This window comes from Gobius niger (assembly GCF_951799975.1).
Source record: "Gobius niger genome assembly, chromosome: 8".
NCBI classification, from domain to species: Eukaryota; Metazoa; Chordata; class Actinopteri; order Gobiiformes; family Gobiidae; genus Gobius; species Gobius niger.
The window spans coordinates 6,741,341-6,754,993 of record NC_136859.1 but is presented as its reverse complement, the minus strand read 5'-3'; the positions used below and the strand labels follow the sequence as shown (position 1 = coordinate 6,754,993).

Genomic DNA, 13,653 nt, shown 5'->3' with positions numbered 1-13,653 from the left:
ATTTTGGAGATTTCTTACAAAATAGTATTTCTTCCATAGAGTTGTATTGGCCTCTGCCCTCCACCTGACAGTATGACGTGCAATTACGCTAGCACTGCTGAAAACTGCATCAGAGAAGCTAAAGAACTGGCCTTCGTGACCCCAAACTTTGGAAAGCTGTAAATGTTCAACAAGTTCAACAAATCTCTAAATCTTTTTTCTGGACCCACAAATTTCACTAGACGGGACAGCACAGCGTGAAATGGAGGGAGCAGGGAGAGTCATTCAGCAAACTTGAAATTCAAAGACAATCCCAGTGTATCTGTAACTATCATCAGTCAAACGTTTGCCGATATCAAGCCTTCTTTGAAAGGTCAGATTGTCAGTGTTTAAGTCGTGTTATAGACAGTGAGCGCAGTTGGCTGTTTCTCACCACAGCAGCAACAACACTCGATGATACACACCAGCATGTGTAAGATTGACAGCTTCATACATTTATTAAGACACAAGACATTACTGAGCTTCTGCTGTCTTTTCTTCTGGGATCATTCGCCTCAGAAACACGGATAATGTAACTAAGATGTCGACACATTACTCATTGCTAACAGTTTAAATCCTTACCCACCACCGTAACCAAGAATATTTTCTCCAGTTCGGCTTTACCCCAAATCTTAAAGCTTCTTGACTTTAGAGTTAACATCCTATAAACCAGATTATACCATGGTCTGGGTGAATACTCGATTCTGATTGCCTGGAGGGTGCGTTAAAAAGTGATAATGTACACCTAGCCTGGACACAGTTAAATCACGTTATTCGCTATATCACTCCACTGCAGCCGTTTCCATAGTAACGATGACAAATTGAGCTGGAACTAGTTTCAGGTAAAACTTCGTCGAGTTATTTCTGATAATAGACACCTCGTCGTGCATTATTCCTTACGTAATGCCTCATTTGAAAGCTAAGACCGACAAAACTCATCTAAGCTTCTTCCTTGTTTTGTTTTAATCGGTTATGTAGCGTCTTTGTCATGTTTTTGCTGCTTTTTATGTATGTAACTAATAAAGCCACAAAAGGTGACGAAAACTTAAAGGGACTATATGGACTTTCAAAATGTAGTATTTTCCTCCCCCTGCATGTTGAGCTCAGACCTATTCACCACAACTGCCTCTAAAATCCTGCACTGTCACTAAAAGAGGTGTTAATTCAGGTCCGAAGCTTCATACAGAACCTGCAGTTACGCGTAAGACCTGTGGTGGCAGTAGTGAGTATAAAAATATGCAACTTGCATCTAGTCCCTTTAACAAAAACTGGTGCCCCATCTGAAAGCAGTAAATTGGTAAGAGGTTTAACTCCAAATCGGAAGTGCGTCAGCGTCTTCCATGATAAGAAGCCTCCGAATTGGGCTGTCGGTTTGGAAGGAGTTAGGAAAAGGAGCCTGTATGCTAACTAGCATGCCTCCTTTAGCATAGGGACCTCTGATGCTAGCTAATCGGTGACTAGGAGCTATGTGCCATCCCATAAGCCGTGCATTTGTTTGGCCTGTCTGCCAATAACCTTAAAGAAGAAGAAGTAAAGAAACAGCTGTTGGTGATGTCACTTCCCCTGTGTTTTCTGCCCTCGGTAAGGACGGTCGAATCGGGAAAATGCTGCTGAAGCTCTAGTTCACTAACTGCATAGGGATCTAACAGTTGACCCCATGAAAGATTAAGGATTAGGACACAAAGGCTATAATTTGATGGTTTCGGACGCAGCCAAGGAAAGATCTTATGTCTTAGCTTTCAAATGAGGAGTTACACTGGCATATAGGCTGTAAACTCTCAGGTCAAGAAGCTTTAAGATTTAGGTAAAGCTGAACTGGAGAAAATGTGCTCGGCAAGGGTTAAGAGTGTTCATCGTGTTCAAGTGTGATTTGTGTGTGATTTGTGTGTGTTTTCTTGTACTTAAGACATTGTGAGGACCGGTTTGAGTGAGGACATTTTTGGAAAGTGAGGACATTTTGGGTGGTCCTCACTTCTTTGAAGGACTGTTTGAGGGTCAAGATGTGGTTTTAGGGTTAGGGTTAGAACTGGGTTAAGATTACGATTAGGATTAAGGTCAGGGTTAGGGGCTTAGGGTTCAGGGTTAGGGTCTGGGTAATACATTATGGCTATGAGTGTCCCCACTAAGATAGCATTACAAACATGGCTGTGTGTGTGTGTCCTCTTATTTGTCAGTGTTCTTGTCGTTGTCAGATTAGCTTTCCCATTGCAAGACAAACAGAGAATTAATTTGCATAGCCCTTATCTTTTTTACCATGAAATAAAGAACAAATGTAACACCATAGAATTTGCATGCAGTGCCTCACTCAAAACCAAGACATAAACATGTGTCCATTTTGAAATTTTACTCACTGTATTTGGTTAATTTCAGAGTGCTGTTGGTCCCGATAGTGAACCAGGAATGTGTTGCATGTTTTCCATTCACAGAAGAGTCTAAATTCCTTCACTTTTCCATCCCACATACCTCTATTCCTCCCCCTTCCTTTTCTCTTCCTCCCCCTTTCTCTCTCTCCTCCTCCCCCCGTTTTCTCCCTCCCTCCCTCCCTCTCTCCCTCACTCACTCACCATGCTGTTGTAGTGTATCAGCTCCAGCTCGTAGTCCGGCAGGATGTCCGTGCGGTTGTTCACCAGGTCCATGGCGTACTGGGCGCTGGGCAGGCAGGCCTGACCCCCGGGCCAGCCCCCGCTCATGGGGAACAGCGCGCCGATGTACAGCTTCTTCTTCCCTGCGCACGGAGGGGAGAGGGAGGAGAGGAGAGAGACGATCAGCACCACGGACAGGGGCAGGAGCCGCGGGGACCCAGGGAGGACAGGCATCGTCCAAGAGGTCAGTTCGAACGACTCGGGAAAAACTGTCCGGCTTATGGAAAACTCAAAAATTAGTCCAATCTGACTGAAGGGAAAGTATGCGCTGAAAGATGAGTCCACGCTCTAGTCAAAAATTGGGGACTTAAGAGTAAAGAAATCAACTTTTAGTCCAGCAAAGCCTCTAGAGAAAATTCCCCCCACAGGTGCAAAGTGTCTGCAAAAAGCTGGAATAGACTTCTCCAATCAACCAAGACCCGCAGTGAGAAACGGATTTCAATTCATCTCATGCTGTTTGTTTAATCCGAAGTCACACTGCCTTTGCTCTGTATTCTCCCCACTTTTCTAACTCATCGCTTATTTATCTCTTTTGGTGAAAAGTGCGAGTTGGCTTTTTTTTTTAATGCAAAGGGACTCGTTAGCGAAGTTTCACAATAACATAACAGAAAAGCGCGTGGTTAGTAAGTGCTTTAAACCTGCCGAAAATAATAACGCTATTTCCTTCCGTTGCATCATTTCATTGAAAGTGACTCTTAAATTATGGATGATAAAAGTTCCGGCTCGACATCTGGAGTTCATGTTAATTTATAACCACACAACTTGAATGATCTGCCGATTCAGTGTGTATTTATGTCAGATCATTTCAAAGTGTGCGCATATTTCCAAGCCCTTCTGATCTGTTCTCTCTACATACTCTGTAGATTCTCTATATTGGCATCGAAGTAATCCATGGTTTGTCCGTAAAAGTAACGTGTTGCTCGTTGTGATAAAATCCAGCGCGTGTCTTCGCTCAAAATGAACCCCCAGCGTTTTTGTAAAGTCCCTTGGTTTTGTTGACGTCCTTTTACGCGCGTCAAAAATGAGCGACACGCGCGAAAGGGAAAAAAACAAGCGGAGAAACGGCCGGATGAGCGAGAGGCAGGAGGAGAGGAGGAGAGGAGGAGGTTTGGAGTCCGCGTTTGACAGGAATGAACAGGAGGAGGAGGACGAGAGGGAAGCAGCGTGGTTCACTGCAGCAGCGGGAGATGAGAGAGAGAGGGAACGAAGAAGAGAGAGACGATCAAGTGAAGAGAGAGAGAGGGGGGAGGAGGAGAGACGCACGAAGCGCATTCAACACTTTTAAAAGAAACATCTGCGCGCTCAAAGATTGACGGGGCTCCTATAGTTTCCTAACTTCACTGATCAGCCTGTGCATTGCGCTGTGTGGTCTCATTAATTGGAGCTCGCCTGGCTGGATCCAGGGCCGGTTCACAGCATTTCAGGGAACAAAGCTGCAATGATATCCCCTTCATAAATGTCTCTTACATAGTGAAGTGCGCAAGCTGTGTAGCCTTCATTTTCCTGGATGTTAAATAGTTGTTTGGGGTTTGGTGCCATCTGGTGGTGAAAAGGCACGGCCGTAACGTGCTTTCATAGAAGCTGCTTTGGAAACAATTTTAGAGCCAATGTAGAGCCTATGTAAAGCAGGTAAAAGGACATTTTCAGATCAAAGTTTTGATGCTGTTTGTCATCAAAAATTAAGGAAATGATGGGGGGGGGGGGGGGGGATTGGGGAAAAATTGTGAAGAATAAAAGTGGAAAAATATAGATACAGACGGCATCTCTGGAATCGCCCAATATGGTAATTTTTGAAAACTGTTAAGGGGGAAAACAATTTTGAAAAAATGTAAATTTTCTCTAATTATTAAAAAACTACTGTAACAAACGCTGAATTATGAATATGGTTTTCTACTAAATAAAGATACAAAGACATGGAGAGGAGCAAAGTGGTTCAACAGCCCATAAATACATGAATAACGGAGAAAGCTAACTTGATGCTACATGTTAGCATCGGGCTAATGCTAACGGTTAGCTAGCGCTTGCTACAACTGCCGTTTTTTCACTTCTACTGAACAATCTGCTGTGAGAAAATATCCACATGGGCCCGATTTACACTTTATTTATGTGTGAAAATAAGTTGATATTCCACAAGAAAATGGCTAAAAAGAGTGGAGTTTCTCTAAAGATTCTATTTTCCCCCTCGGCGAAGCCACGCCCCTTCTATGACGAGATGCCGTCTGTATCTAAATAGTGGAAAAGTTGGGGGGAAACAATTGTAGGGGGGAAAATGGAGGGAAAAATAAAAAAAAATGGGGAAAAGTGAAAAAGTTGGGATGAATTTTTGTGAAAAAAAAGTTTGAGCATTGATCCAAAAAATGAAAAATGTGGAAAGTGTTTTTTCTGCCCTTTTGTCTGAAGTTTCTTGTTTCACCTGAAATACATGATACAAATGTAAAAGGCACCAAATGGAAAGAAAAGGAATACATTAACATTATTCATCTGTATTATCCATTGAATTACTCACAGGTTTAACTATACTCAAATCGGCACTAACCAGAATTTTAAGTTAAAGGTGCATTATGCAACTTTTCATGTGAAAAACAAAGTTGATATTTTTGTGCGTTTGACCTTGTGGTGACCCAGCGGCCAAACCTTCCAATTGTTTGGAAGGTTTTCACTGCTGACGGACCCTCTCACCAAAAAACCTACAAAAAAATGGATCCTGGAGCGTTGTAGAGGCCACCGTGATGGAAAGTAAAGATGCCATGTTAACCACTCAGCCGCTGTGTCACTACAAGGTGAAATACACAAATATCGACTTTTTTTCCTCATAAATAGTTGCATAATGCACCTTTAAGCCCAGTCGGCTCCAGTGGTATGCTGGGTAATTGAGTAAGTGGGATTTTTTCTTTTACTTATCATCATAATTGGCGACATGGTAGCGCAGCAGTTAGCGCTCTCGCTTCAAGGTCCCGGGTTTGATTCCCACCTGGACGGGGCCTTTCAGTTGAGTTTGCATGTTCTCCCTGTGTCTGCGTAGGTTTCCTCCGGGTACTCCGGTTTCCCCTACCACTAAAAACATGTACAATAGGTTCCCCTCTGGGGCGAGGACTCCCCTGAAAAAGAGACTCTTAATCTCAGTGGGACTATCCTGGTTAAATAAAGGTCAATAAAAATAATAATAAATAAATTAATGGACTTTCATAGTCGCCATCTTGTGTTCATGGTCAGACTGCAGGTCTGACTTAAGATAACATTGGGTTATAATTTGTTATATTGATGTAACGTGATATTTCTGATATTTCTGAGGTCACTTTTTCATGCCGTCTTCACACTGTGATCAACCAGATGCAACACAAACCTTCTTCCTTAAGCTTTTTTTGCCAGTTCTCCGTCTCTCTCTGTGATTGACAAACGCTCACAGGAAGTGCTTAGACTGAGAGGAAATACTGGCACCACAAAAATAGGCGGGGCTAAATAATGTGAATAGGGTGCTGCAGTAGCCTGGGCCACTGTTTAATTATACTTGAGAGTGAATACATAGTAGTAATGCATAGATAAATAAGTAAACCATACTCTTGTTTATGTTAATCTATCAAATAGGGATGTAGGCAAAGACAAAGAACATTTGTGTTGCGCTTCTCTGTCACTGATCTGCAAAAGAGAGATAAAGTTTGACGTTGAACACCCCCCAGCACAAGTTTATGAACTGTCCAGTCCAAAAGGAAGCAGCTATCTCGGTTAGTTCAGTCGGAGCTAAATCTCCGTCTGAAAGCGGGCAAGTTCAAATCATAAAACACCCGCCCTGCACTGGTCAGTTCGCTCATTTTAATGAAAAGCTTGGTGACGACATGGATAACACTTTGCACTTGCTTAAGTTGTTCCAGAATCGAACCCGAGACCTTATTGCTTGAAGGCGAGCGCGCCAAAAGCCGATCCACCGCCCGAAACTAATAAGGTCCTGCAACGTTTAATCACTGCCCAGGACCCGTTTCAGTCCCTTATCTCCTCCGCTCCGAGCAGTACCACATTACAAAGTTTTATTGTTCGATAACTCATGCACAGACTTTAATGCCTCTGGTTAAACTCAGAGGAGATGGGCCCAATATTAAAAACAGAAGAAGATCTTTATCATCATCATCATCAGGCTGCCGCCGCGAGAAACATGAAAGATGAGAAAGAAACGGGAAAATTATCAAAGTTTAGGGCTTATTTTCCCAAACGTTCCCACTTAAAATGCAAACAAACGATCATATTTCAGCCCCATGAAGGTCTTTGCACACGCTGGTGGTTTCACTTTCATTACAGGAGGTTTGGCCGTAGAGCGATTCATAAAACAAGAGTATTGTTTGTATAGATAGATGGATCCAGATTAATATGATGCTTCTAAACCTGTCAGTATTGAACTGTGACAGCAGGAGGCACTGCATGAGGGGCGTAGGGATTCAATCAGGACATTCAGGGAGCTTGTTTTGACAGACAAAAATTAGCAGATTCCAAAATCAAAAATGACAATTCTCTGTCTTTTATGGTTCAGAAATGCTGCTATGCAACATAAACTTATGACCGATTTTCACCGTAGTGTTTCTCCGCTCCCCGTGAGCCCCCCTCAGTTGGTTAGGGCTCATTGAAAAGCTTTGACTGAGCTCTGACTGAGCTCTTTCCAACGCGAAAAAAATTATCTATCGGCCGGACCCTAATCTTGATGCTACAGTATTGGTTAACCACTTAACTGCCACCTTAGGGTCAGAGTTAGGATTAGGGTCAGATTTAGCAGTTATTTACATCCAAATCTCAAAGTATAGTGACTGGAGAGCTTACAGCCTATATGCCAGAGTGATACCTAATTTGAAAGCCAAGACCTTCTAGTTTCTAAAAATATGTGTGAGATCTGTGTGAGTGAAACACAAGTTACAATACATTTGCCGTTCTTAACCCTAATTATATTCTGATTACAGATAACTAACCCTAACCCTAGCCCCCTGATTAGGGGGGCGGCAGGTAACAGGTTAATAAGCTATTAATAAGCATTAGTCATTTATTTATTTGCTAGGACAGAGCATATTAACATAACAGCTCAACTGCAAAATACTGTAATGGGCCATGAATAATATTCCCATAAAGGTGTCAATGAATTAATAGTTTTTATTGTGTCTTGCATAACACCAACAGACAGCAGTAGACACAATATAACTGGGGTCGGCAAGTTTGCTCGGTGTAGGGCTGGTTTTCTTCATCGTCAACCAAGGGCCGGACCCTCCAATTGCAGCAATAAAGTAAAGCATCACTTTCTACATGTGCCAGTGTTGTACATCATATACACTGTAAAAATGTCCATCTTAAATTAGATAAATTACTTAAAATCACTTGAATGAAGGTTTTTTATGTAAAATTTGAGTCGGTTTGAACTCATCTAACATTAGATAAATATGCTAATACCAATGGAACAAATAGAAATCCCACTGGAAATCACCTTTTACTGAAAAAAATATTTATTATTCACTTACTATTATTCAAAAAACTTGTGCTTGTTCCATTGGCAAGAATAGGTTTTATCTGCTCTAAGGCCAGACCAAATCTACTCAAACTTTAGATTTAATCTCTTAATTCAAGTAGATTTAAGTCATTTCTACCTATTGATGAGTTTTCTTTTGGATTATGGCCTAAAAGGGTACTCTTCTAAGACATTTCAAGGAATTGACAGTATTTACACATTTCTAGAGTACTTTAACAGGCATTTGATCTCTGATTTGGGTCATAATATTTCTCAAAATCATCTCGAGGGCCAGAGTTTGAGCATGGAGGGCCGGTTTTGGCCCCCGGGCCTGACGTTGCCTACCACTGCAATATAATATACATTTATTTGAATAAACAAGTCCGCCGCCTCATACAGGCTTTACAAACAAAATAAGCCAATTTAAACACATTAAAATTAAATGTTGATAATCTGCTCATTATACTATTATCTACAATATACACATTTTCTCCAGTTTGGCTTCACCCAACTTTAAAAGCTTCTTGAAAAAGCATCAAACACGAGACAAAGACACGACAAAAACGTTTAAAAAACACTGCATCACAGGCCTTAGCTTTCAAATGAGGCGTTACACTGTTGCTCTCCAGTCGAGAAGCTTTTAGATTTGGGTAAAGCTGAACTGGACAATTTGCTTGGTTAAACTGGAGGGTAAGAGGAACTTTAATCCCAACCCTAAACAGATTTCTTGCTTATTGATACCTTATTACTTCCATGTTAATACCTAAGGACGTTATTTATCCCATTTGATTAAGAGCAGCCTCAAATAAACAGGCTCATAAGACACACAGCAACCAACAGACGAGCCTGTGCATTGCCTAACTTTTTATTTTCTGCTATTGACTGACTGAGAACCGACATTCAAAGAAAACCCCGGCTCATATTTCTGCCTCTCTCTTCTGAGACTGACCTGTATCTGACATTAATAATTCAGCCTGAACTTTAGCCGCCGCTTGACTCCCAATCGATTCAGAAATGCCACGTTTAAAAGGATTTCTCCAACTGTGAGCTGTGCCCTCCATTTAACAAGAACCCATTTATAGAGTTAGATAATTGTCCTTTTCTGTTTTATTCTTATCGGGTTATAAAGGGCTTCCCAGACTGAAAAGACCTATTTATGCTGCGAGTCTTTGGTTGGTCCCTATATAGCCCCGGTTCTTTCTTCGCACTTTCTTTTAAAAGCCTTTATTTCAAGGAGCTATTGATTTGAAAAGGCTTTATAAAAAAGCATAGCGTGCCGGGTGTTTCTTGGTGTTACGTGTAGTGGCCATCAAGCAGCCTTCTTCTGGGCTGTTTAATGGTTGCTCTGCTTTAGTCTTGATTGCAGGGGTGTGCTGGGACCTCATTTCGGCCCGGGTGTTTTATAATTTAGACCGGCCCACATGCCCCTGGGGTTTTAGCTCACCTCATAGGGCGTTAAGCTCATAAAGGGTGTAGGATTGCTCATAGTAGATGACACTTTCTCTTTTCACACGGGCCATCACATCTGGGCCTGATATACTGTTTGCCTGGTGGTCGTGGCAACAACTACATTTCCACAGCATAGGCAACCAGGAAGTGGAGTGAACCAATCGGCATTGGCACTAACCAGGCTAATATACTGTAGCTCCACAATCAGTTTTGAGTTGAGTTGCAAAAGAAAAATATATCATTTATCCACTTTCACATATGGGTTGCAATTCGCGAATGCCTTTTTTCTGCCCCACCGTGTACATGTCTCATATAGCAGCCCAGTGAACCTGTTACTTCCCCCTGATCAGTGGGATAGGATTGGGGTTGGGAACGGCAAATCTCATGTGTGTTGGGTTTCATTCACACAAATCTTGTACATATTTTCAGAAACTAGAAGGTCTTGGTTTTCAAATGAGGCATCACAATGGCATAAAGGCAGGGCCACCTTATCCACTGGGCTTGCCTGGGCTGGAGCCCAGCGGCCTACAGTAGTCAAGGGCCTATCAGATTTCAATAAAAAGCAAAAACAAACTCCAATTTGTTGATTTTTCTGTCAATCACTTTACATTTGTGGCATGCGTTAAGGTTAGGGGGGCCTATATTTCATGGTTAGCCCAGGGGCCTATGGGTAGGTTAAGGCGGCCATGCATGTAGGCTGTCAGTACACTTTCTGTCCTCGCCAGCCCTCGTCCCACAGAGCAGTGATCGAATCTGAACTGAGCCCGATAGGCATTAAAGGGGGGTATTATGCAAAATCGACTTTTTCAAGCTTTATATCATGTTATTATGTCATGTCATTCCCTCCTTAAATACATGCCTGAAGTGTTGCCTTGGCACATTCATGTATTTTTGAGTAATCTGTAAAAACTCTGATGGCGGCCATTTTAGGGATAGGTTTGCCTGAGTCCTCCTAGGAACGCCCCCACCTCCTGGAGACGCCTCCGAGCTTTCGTCACCAGCCGTGTAACCAATCACTGCTCCTCAGCAGAACCCCCTCCCCACTGATGCCACAGACAGCGTGTGGAGGGGGCGTGTCGGAAAGGGTCAGAGGTTCTTAAAGAGACAGAGGCCTATTTCAAGACATTTTGAGAGAGCAATTTTATACATGGCAGTTATTCTAATTTACTGCATTTACAGACCAACAGAAGGTTTTGTCATCATTGCAGTGTGATATAGACTGGTGCTATGTGATTGAAAAAAGCATAATACCTCCTCTTTAAGATATTTGTGTCCGAGTCACAATTAAAATCAGGGATGTGGGAAATAAATAGTGCGGGGGTCCGTGCACTCAGTCCGTGCGCTTTGGATAAGCCGTTAAAGCGAATGGCGATTGAACCTATCAACCTGCTAAAAAAGAGCCACGTTTGCCCTCTCTCTTACAACACGGACTTACGTGTTTTATTTTATTTTTGATAAAAGGATAAATCGCTAACCATTTCTGACAGTACCGGATTCAGACACAGACGCACCCTCCCTAAAGTCAGACAGAAGCTGGTCACTTCCCTGGAGCAGGTCTGACCGAGCCCGTCGGGTTCCAACAGGTCCCGTCGGACTCTAGTATGGATAGGCATAGTTGGAGAAAATAACTAACCCTAAACCTAAGATGGCAGATAACGGTTAAAGCCTATAGGCCTATAATACTAACTATACTATACTATACTAATAACTCACAACTGTGGTGAGTCCATTATTCCTTTCGTTTTCTCCTGGCCCAAACAGGCTGTGGCCCACCGCAAAACGTCCAAACTCTTCTGATTACCTGCCATTGCCTGATAGAGCCCTGTTTCAGTGGTTTAGTCCTGATTTAGTTTAGACCTAGTTGAGTCTTTGGTTAATCCAGGATCAAATCTTGCAATTTAACAAAGTGTTCCCTCAACTGTATGACCCATTATATCGCTTTGAAACCTTTTGAGGCAACGCAATCCGAAAATAATGGATAGGGCCAGGTTTATTTTGTTGACATTAGATACGGGATTTCGGATATCTTATGTTGTCTATAAATAAACTAGTTCTAGTGACAATATCAGGAAAAATCATCCAGCTGCTCTTGTTATTTGTGGTTTTAAAGATCATTAAGTCTTTCCCCTGTACTTTAAGCCACAGATTTAAGTTTATTAAAGTCGTTGCGCAACACTTTCATTAAACCGCTGAAAAAAAATGGCTGCCATCGTCTCCTCCGGCTCTGACTCATAAACAGGAAATTTCCGCTCTTCGACACACGATCTGCATAACCCCCACTGTAAACACCAGCGCTTTAAACTCAATAAACGTCACATTAGTCGCGGCGGGAGAGAGACGTCTTCAAATGTTCCTCCGATGATTCACCGTTTAATGAGGCAGAACTCATTCGTTTTGGAAAAGACTCAAAGGAAGTCTGATGTGGTTTAGTTCTCGCTTAGCCCTGGTTTAAGGGTTTGTTTCCGGACCATTCCCAGTTTTGTCCAAGATTGGAGATGGAATTAGCACAGTAGCTACTTTGTGTTAAAGCCAAAAGAACCACAAACTTCCACCTGCCCCGACTTTGTTTAATATGTTTTACTCCTCAGTAATAAGTCCGGTCTATGAGCTGCTGAGCTCATGGCTCCATCTCCCCAGACGCTTCCCGTTCCCCTCAGCAGGACAAAGGTTAACTGTGCCCCAGACTGAGAGCCTCGCTGTCGGGTCCTCTCCAACAGATACACCCCTCCACCCCCACTACCAGCTTTCATAATTTAAGATTTACACCGTATTCACGTTATATAGGGCTTATTGCTTCTTATTGCACCTACAGTAGGACTACGTGTCTTAGCAATTACTCAAATTAAGATATTTTTTGTATGGTTGAGCTCAGTGTTTGCAGGCTTGATAATGGGACTTTATATAAAACGATCATTTAAAAGTAATGGCCGAAGAGGTTTAGAAAAGTACTGTGTGCAACTATGACTGAACTTGGGATTGCCTTAAACTGCATTTGATATTCTTCATTTGAAAGCTAAGATCCTCCACAAGTCCGTGCACACGAGAGAGAGACTCAATAACCATTGAAGTGATGGAAATAACAACAATAACAAGGTGTTTTGTTAAAGAAGAAGCAAGAAAAACGTATTTGTAAGTACTGATGATTATCAGTAATACATAACCATCAGTATATCTCATACCTTAAAATCTATAAATTTCTCTTATATTTTTCTCTCTTAAAATCATTACATAGAGTCTATCCCAGGTGTTGGCTCTGGGGCCCAATATGCACTGCCTAAAACGGGGGAAAGACACCTACTATATGTATATACAAGAAGGGCCAAAGTCGCCCCTACACCTTCTGAGGAGACTGAGGTCCTTCGGAGTGAGCAGGCCTCTGCTCAGGACTGTTTATGACTCTGTGGTAGCTTCTGCTCTCCACTACGCTGCCGTGTGCTGGGCCCCGGGCAGCACAGAGCGGGACAAGAACAGACTGAACAAGCTGGTCAGGAGGGCCAGCTCCGTCCTGGGCTGCCCCCTGGACTCTGTGGAGGAGGTGAGGGACTGGAGGGTGTGAGCCAAGCTCACCTCCATCATGGACAACACCTCCCACCCACTGGGACTGTAGAGGAGCTGAGCAGCTCTTTCAGTGGCAGTGGCAGACTGAGATACCCTCAGTGCAAGAGGGAGGGCTACTGCAAGACCTTCATCCCCTCTGCTGTTAGACTGTACAATAAGACTGTAAAGTAACATGTGCAATAACACCCTTGCAAAACTACGTGCAATAATCTCTGCATCGGCACCACTTTATTCTCTGCATTCACTTATTGACCCACTGCACTTGGACAGTAACTTTGCACCGCCAATGCTCACCTTGATATCTACTTTTCATACTCTATTCTAATCCTATTGTATTTTTTTCTTATTTTTTATATTCCTGCCCCATAAGATTTTTGCTCCTACTCATTGTACATAAGATACCTCCTTTTCTACTCTTTAATGTTTGCACATTTCCTGTCTATTTTGCACACTTATCTCTCATCTTATCTTATGTTAACTACAGTCTATTTGAGAATTCTACTTGTTTGA

General features: G+C 42.5%; 1 protein-coding gene across 1 annotated transcript in view; it reads right to left on the bottom strand.

Moving 5' to 3' along the window:
• gabbr1a (gamma-aminobutyric acid (GABA) B receptor, 1a) overlaps positions 1-13,653 on the bottom strand; it is an 89,173-nt gene that overhangs the window by 45,420 nt on the left and 30,100 nt on the right. The window contains exon 7 of the mRNA XM_079562010.1: positions 2,583-2,743. Coding sequence (XP_079418136.1) covers positions 2,583-2,743 — 161 coding nt within the window. The remainder of the gene's footprint in view (positions 1-2,582; positions 2,744-13,653) is intronic.